The sequence below is a fragment of the Ranitomeya imitator genome, chromosome 1, assembly GCF_032444005.1.
Source record: "Ranitomeya imitator isolate aRanImi1 chromosome 1, aRanImi1.pri, whole genome shotgun sequence".
Classification (NCBI taxonomy): domain Eukaryota; kingdom Metazoa; phylum Chordata; class Amphibia; order Anura; family Dendrobatidae; genus Ranitomeya; species Ranitomeya imitator.
Window position 1 is genome coordinate 94,113,067 of NC_091282.1, and position 7,470 is coordinate 94,120,536.

Genomic DNA, 7,470 nt, shown 5'->3' on the forward strand with positions numbered 1-7,470 from the left:
GGGTTGTTTGGATAATAGGGTCTAACTACAACAGCAGTGCGGGGTATTATCTTTTTACCCTTAGGGTACCGTCACACAGTGGCATTTTGATCACTACGACGGCACGATCCGTGACGCTCCAGCATCGTAACAATATCGCTCCAGCGTCGTAGACTGCTGTCACACTTTGCAATGTACGACGCTGGAGCGAAAATTTCATGACGTATTTGCGATGTAGAAGCCTTTGGTTACTATGCGCACATCGTATACAATATCGTGCACACCTTTGTTACACCATGCGATCATGCCGCCACAGCGGGACACTAGACGATGAAAGAAAGTTTCAAACGATCTGCTACGACGTACGATTCTCAGCGGGGTCCCTGATCGCAGGAGCGTGTCAGACACAGCGAGATCGCTGGAACGTCACGGATATATCGCTGGAACGTCACGGATCGTGCCGTCGTAGCGATCAAAATGCCACTGTGTGACGGTACTCTTAGTTCTACTTATAACAACCTAGCTTGCATTTTCTTTTTTTTTTAAGAGAAAATAAATACGGTGTACATTAATTTAATATTTTTGGGTCTAGATTGAGTTCCAGATAAAATGCTTGTGATTATGACGTTAAAAGTGGGTCCTGCCATAATCTGCCGAAAGCTAACACTCAGGTTCCCTATTATACTCCCAGTGGCGTAGGAAGGGGGGTGCAGGGGGGGCGGGCCGCCCCGGGCGGCACAATGCGGGGGGTGGGTCACCGGGCCGCAGCCGGCGCTGGCTGAAGAAAACGAGCGCGATCTGCGCTATACCACGGATTATCGCTGGCGGCGGCCATCTTCCGGAGGCCGCGCATGCACAGATGGTAGTGCTCGGCTTCCCGGGGCTTCAGGAAAATGGCCGCGGGATGCCGCGCGTGTGCAGATGGAGATCGCGGTGGCCATTTTCCTGAAGCCGAGTTCGCATCTTTTATTATATTACCCGTAACTTTCACTTTCGATCTCCTGTCAGTGTCACTGCAGCGATTCCAGGAAGCACCGGGGATTTCTGAGCGTCCGCACAGCAGCAGATCACATCAGATCAGAGGCAGAGAGGATCGCACCAGGCTGAGGTGAGCAACCGCCGGACAGCAGCCGCCCGGTGTGGTGATAAGGGGGAGGCCGCATTTATGCACTTTATTTATGCATTTGCAGTTTCTCTTTACACACCACTTTTAGGGTCCTTCAGACTTTCTTATCTATTTATACTTTTTTTTGAGGGGGGGGAGAACGAGGTGTTCCCCATTATACTTTATACTTTAGGCACGCAGGGCCTGTGATGACGTCGCGGTCACATGACCGTGACGTCACGGCAGGTCCTTCTGCCAGACGATCTATGCCAACGGAACGTGGCGGTTGTCTCGCGAGGAGCGGTAAAAGCGGCGTATGTGAGTATATAATGGTTTTTTTTTTTTATTATTATTTTTAACATTAGATGTTTTAACTATTGTTGTAAATTGTAAAAAACTTGGTCACACAGGGTTAATAGCAGCGGTAACAGAGTGTGTTACCCGCGGCATAACGCGGTCCGTTACCGCCGGCATTAACCCTGTGTGAGCAAAAAAAAAAAAAGAGTTGAGCAAAAAAAGCTTTGTAGGTCTCAGCAGTCACGTTGGTGGTCCCAGAGGTCTTGGTGGTTCCAGCGATCACGTTGGTGGTCCCAGCAATCGCGTTGTGGTCCCAGCGGTCACATTGGTGGTAAGCAGACCTTTTTTTTTTTTTGCAGTCCCGATCATGTGATGGTAACATTCACCGGCGATTCGGCGAAAGAATTTAACTTGTCCATGATCTGAGGTCTTATTTCTGCTGCATTTTTTTTATTCTAAAAAATGCATCATAGAAAATTCAAATTCAGCGTACAGGCTTTACCAACTTACTCCGCTGCCGGGCCGATTGGTCATTTGGTGGGAGGGCGGGACTGTGTGTAGCAGCACCCAGACGTAGGCAGAAAGTCATTCTGGGAATGCTGGAGTGTCTGCAACCAGTCCCGCTCTTATGCCGGCTACAGGAGTGCCATCCTGGTGGCCCGGGCCCTTGTCTGACCTAACTTTATTTTTTTGTTATTTTGTTAGGCTTAGATAAAATGAAGCGAAGAAAAGAAAGTGGTGCAATGTTTAGAAAAAAGAAAAAGGCTAAGGAGGAAGAATTGAAAAAAAATGAAGGTGCACTACTAAAATATCTCAGCCACGATACTACTACTCCTGTTGCTGAGGAGATTCCTAAATTCACAGCATCAGACACAAGTGCTCCTTCAACTTCAGGAACCAATGAGCAGTGTGATGACCAAGACATTGACCCAAGTGCTCCTTCAACTTCAGGAACCAATGAGCAGTGTGATGACCAAGACATTGACCCAAGTGCTCCTTCAACTTCAGGAACCAATGAGCAGTGTGATGACCAAGACATTGACCCAAGTGCTCCTTCAACTTCAAGAAGCAATGAGGAGTGTGACGATCAAAATATTCCTGCTATTGATTTAAAGGATGTTGGTCTTTGGCCAAGTAAAATTAATGATGATACAAGGATCTTACTGGTACGTCAAGGTGCATCAGTGGTTCAGCATCTAGACTCAGACTTTGCTGAAGTGGTTCGTGAGGGAGCATCAATCAAGGGACAAAACAGAAAACTTACACGCAACTGGTTTTTTAAAACTCTGCCAAATAATGAAAAAATGTTGAGGTCATGGTTGCTGTACTCTCCTTCCAAAAAAGCCCTTTACTGCTTTTGTTGCAGACTATTTGCAGATGCAGAAACAAGTCAGTCTAATTTTGATTCAGTGAATGGATTCAACACATGGTGGAAACTTAATCCTAAAGTATACAACCATGAATCTAGTGTGGCCCATGTAGAATGTTTCACAAAATGGAAGGAGTTAGAAATTGGACTCCAACGTGGCGTAACAATTGATAAAAAAGTACAGGAAGAAGTAGAAAATAATGTGAAGAAGTGGAGGGAGATACTTGCAAGATTGTTGGATATCATTAGATTCCTTGCTAAACAAAATTTGGCTTTACGGGGTCACAGAGAAGTAATCCATCATGAGACTGATTACGAACCTGAATCAACTGGAAAAAAGGGAAATTTTTTAGAATTAGTTCATTTGTTGGCGAAATATGATCCAGTGCTACGTGAACATATTCTAAGAATCAAGTTTGGAAAAAAGTTTGCTACATCATATTTCTCTCCTACAATTCAGAATGAGTTTATAGAAATTTTGGGAGGGAAAGTAAGAAGCAAAGTTGTGGAGCAAGTAAAAATAGCAAAGTATTTTTCTATGATATTTGACAGCACCCCTGATATTTCTCATAAGGATCAAATGTGCCAAGTTTTACGCTACGTTATGATCAATGGAAAAGAAGTTAAGGTTGTGGAATCATTTGTTGATTTTATTGAAATAAAAGGTAAAACTTCAGAGAGTATTTCAACTGTGATTTTGCAACAATTAGAAAAATACGGAATTGACATCCAAAATTGTAGAGGACAAGCATATGATAATGCTGCTGTAATGGCTGGTCAACATACTGGCGTTCAGAGACGCATTAAGGAAATAAACAAAAAAGCTGAATTTGTTGCATGTACAAATCACTCTCTGAATTTGGCAGGTGTACATGCAGCTTTGTTGCACTGAGTTCGGTTACATTTTTTGGAACTGTGGAGCGTTTGTTCACATTTTTTTCTTCTTCTACCCATCGCTGGGATGTTCTGATTTCAGTCACTGGTCAAAGTGTCAAGCGTGTATTAGAAACTCGGTGGAGTGCACGGGGAGATGCTGTGAGTGCAGTGAAAAAAAATTACTCCAAAATTTTACAGGCTGTAGAACATTTAACTGGTGAAGAAGAAAATAGAGTTACCAGGTCAGATGCTGGTGTGTTACTTGTTGCATTACAATCTTTTTCCTTCCTGTGCTTTCTTGGCCTGTGGGAATCTGTGCTTAAAGAAATTAATGACACACAGGTCTACCTACAGACCAAAGGATTAAATATCCAACAATGTGACACAAAACTTGGAGCATTAAAAGCATTTTTAACAGAAAACAGAGAGGAATTAGTTAAGCATTCAGTAGCTTATGCAAAAGAAATTTGTGAAGATTTGGGAATAGATATGGATCGCCGCTCTAGAAAGAAAAAAAAGATGGCAGGTGAAGAATCGCAAGACGCTGCATTGCCATATGAAACGGAGTTGATGAGAGAAATGTACCTTTCGTTGGACAGAGTGATCCAAGAAATCACAACAAGATTTCAACAGCTTCATGCTCTTGCTGAAAAATATGCCTTCCTTACTCCATCACACCTTTTGGACGATAAGTATGAGTGTCAGCTAAATCAAGATCACGATGATATTAATAAGGAAGAGTTCCTCATTGAGAGAAAAAGGCTTAAAAGTTTTCTTTATGTTGCTGTTACACAAGACAAAAAAGAGACATGGAAGGAGGACAGTCCGCTTGAACTGTTGCAGTTTATTGTAAAATATAGTCTAGAGAACTCAGTTCCAAATATTGTCATACTCCTTCGCATTTTTCTTACTATTGCTGTAAGTGTTGCTACTTGTGAGAGGAGTTTTTCCAAGTTAAAGCTGATTAAAAATTACCTAAGATCCACAATGAGCGCCATGCGTTTAGGAAATATGGCCATTTTGTCTATTGAACATCAGCTGAGTGAAGAAATAGACTTTGATGATGTTATCAACGATTTTGCAAACAGAAAGGCAAGAAAAGTAAAATTCTAAAATATTTGAAATCAACTTTACTCCCAAAGTGACAATTTAAAGTTTCAGTTAAACAATAAAGAGTTTTTTTTCTGTGCGTGTTGTCCTGACTATTTTTGGTAACCTTTGTATTGAGTCGGGGGGGGGGGGGGGGCGCCAAACTCGGGACCGGCCCCGGGCGGCAAAAGCTCTAGCTACGCCACTGCGCCTTGAACTTAATGGACTTTGAGTTTGCCAAGCGTTGTGGTTTTCCCTTGCAGCCTTTGCAGAACCCTATTCCTTTAAGGGGCATTGATGCTACACCTTTGGCTAAAAATAAACCCCAGTTTTGGACACAGGTTACCATGCGCATGGCGCCAGTCCATCAGGAAGATTGTCGATTTCTGGTGTTGCATAATTTGCATGATGCTATCGTGCTGGGTTTTCCGTGGTTGCAGGTGCATAATCCTGTGTTGGATTGGAAGTCCATGTCTGTGACTAGTTGGGGTTGTCAGGGGGTTCATAATGATGTTCCTTTGATGTCAATCTCCTCTTCTTCCTCTTCTCAAATTCCAGAGTTTTTGTCTGATTTTCAGGATGTATTCAATGAGCCCAAGTCCAGTTTCCTTCCACCGCACAGGGACTGCGATTGTGCTATTGACTTGATTCCAGGCTGTAAGTTTCCTAAGGGTCGACTTTTCAACCTGTCTGTGCCCGAACATACCGCCATGCGGAACTATATTAAGGAGTCTTTGGAGAAAGGGCATATTCGGCCATCTTCTTCACCGTTGGGAGCGGGGTTCTTTTTTGTTGCTAAAAAAGATGGTTCCTTGAGACCCTGTATTGATTATCGCCTCTTGAATAAGATCACGGTCAAGTTTCAATACCCTTTACCTTTGCTTTCCGATTTGTTTGCTAGGATTAAGGGAGCTAGTTGGTTTATGAAGATTGACCTTCGGGGGGCATATAATCTTGTTCGTATTAAGCAGGGTGATGAATGGAAAACTGCGTTTAACACGCCTGAAGGCCATTTTGAATACCTTGTGATGCCATTCGGACTCTCTAATGCTCCATCTGTTTTTCAGTCCTTCAGGCATGATATCTTCCGGACTTATCTTGATAAATTCTTGATTGTATATTTGGACGATATTTAGATTTTTTCAGATGATTGGGAGTCTCGTGCAACAGGTCAGGATGGTATTTCAGATCCTTCGTGACAATGCTTTGTTTGTGAAAGGGTCTAAGTGTCTCTTTGGGGTGCAGAAGGTTTCTTTTTTTGGGCTTTATTTTTTCTTCCTCGTCTATAGAGATGGATCCGGTTAAGGTTCAGGCCATTCATGATTGGATTCAGCCCACATCCGTGAAGAGCCTTCAGAAATTTTTGGGTTTTGCAAATTTTTATCGCCGTTTCATTGATAATTTTTCCAGTGTGGTTAAACCCTTGACCGATTTGACGAAGAAAGGCGCTGATGTGGCGAATTGGTCCTCTGCAGCTGTCTCTGCCTTTCAGGAGCTTAAACGTCGATTTACTTCTGCTCCGGTGTTGCGCCAACCGGATGTTTCTCTTCCATTTCAGGTTGAGGTTGACGCTTCTGAGATTGGGGCAGGGGCCGTTTTGTCTCAGAGGGATCCTGTTGGTTCCTTGATGAAACCGTGTGCTTTCTTTTCCCGTAAGTTTTCGCCTGCTGAACGCAATTATGATGTCGGCAATCTGGAGTTGTTGGCTATGAAGTGGGCGTTTGAGGAGTGGCGACATTGGCTTGAGGGAGCTAAGCACCGTATTGTGGTCTTGACCGATCATAAGAATCTTATTTACCTCGAGTCTGCCAAACGGCTGAATCCTAGACAGGCTCGATGGTCCTTGTTTTTTTTCCCGTTTTGATTTCATGGTCTCGTACCTTCCGGGTTCTAAGAATATTAAGGCTGATGCCCTCTCTAAGAGTTTTTTGCCTGATTCTCCTGAGGTCTTAGAACCGGTCGGTATTCTGAAAGAAGGGGTGGTCCTTTCTGCCATTTCCCCTGATTTACGACGGGTTCTTCAGGAATTTCAGGCTGACAAACCTGACCGCTGTCCTGTGGGGAAACTGTTTGTTCCTGACAGATGGACTAATAGAGTGATTTCTGAGGTTCACTGTTCCGTGTTGGCTGGTCATCCTGGCATTTTTGGTACCAGAGACTTGGTTGGTAGGTCCTTTTTGTGGCCTTCTTTGTCGCGTGATGTGCGTTTTTTTGTGCAGTCCTGTGGGACTTGTGCGCGGGCCAAGCCTTGTTGTTCCCGTGCTTGTGGGTTGCTTTTGCCCTTGCCAGTCCCTGAGAGGCCCTGGACGCATATTTCGATGGATTTTATTTCTGATCTTCCGGTCTCCCAGAAAATGTCTGTTATCTGGGTTGTTTGTGATCGGTTCTCTAAGATGGTTCATTTGGTGCCTTTGCCTAAATTGCCTTCCTCTTCGGATTTGGTTCCGTTGTTTTTTCAGCATGTGGTTCGTTTGCATGGGATTCCGGAGAATATTGTGTCCGACAGAGGTTCCCAGTTTGTTTCTAGGCTTTGGCGGGCCTTTTGTGCTAGACTGGGCATTGATTTGTCTTTTTCTTCTGCATTTCATCCTCAGACAAATGGCCAGACCGAGCGAACTAATCAGACTTTGGAAACTTATTTGAGATGCTTTGTGTCTGCTGATCAGGATGATTGGGTGGCCTTCTTGCCATTGGCCGAGTTTGCCCTTAATAATCGGGCTAGTTCGGCTACTTTGGTTTCGCCTTTCTTTTGTAA

The 7,470-nt window shown here is 43.9% G+C and overlaps 1 protein-coding gene across 1 annotated transcript; it reads left to right on the forward strand.

The window, feature by feature from the left end:
- The first annotated feature begins 766 nt into the window (after positions 1-766).
- LOC138645999 (zinc finger MYM-type protein 1-like) lies at positions 767-3,642 on the forward strand. Its single transcript, XM_069735726.1, has 2 exons — positions 767-1,087; positions 2,087-3,642. The coding sequence occupies exon 2, from the start codon at positions 2,098-2,100 to the stop codon at positions 3,640-3,642; it is 1,545 nt and encodes a 514-aa protein (XP_069591827.1). The 5' UTR covers positions 767-1,087; positions 2,087-2,097.
- The last annotated feature ends 3,828 nt before the right edge of the window (positions 3,643-7,470 follow it).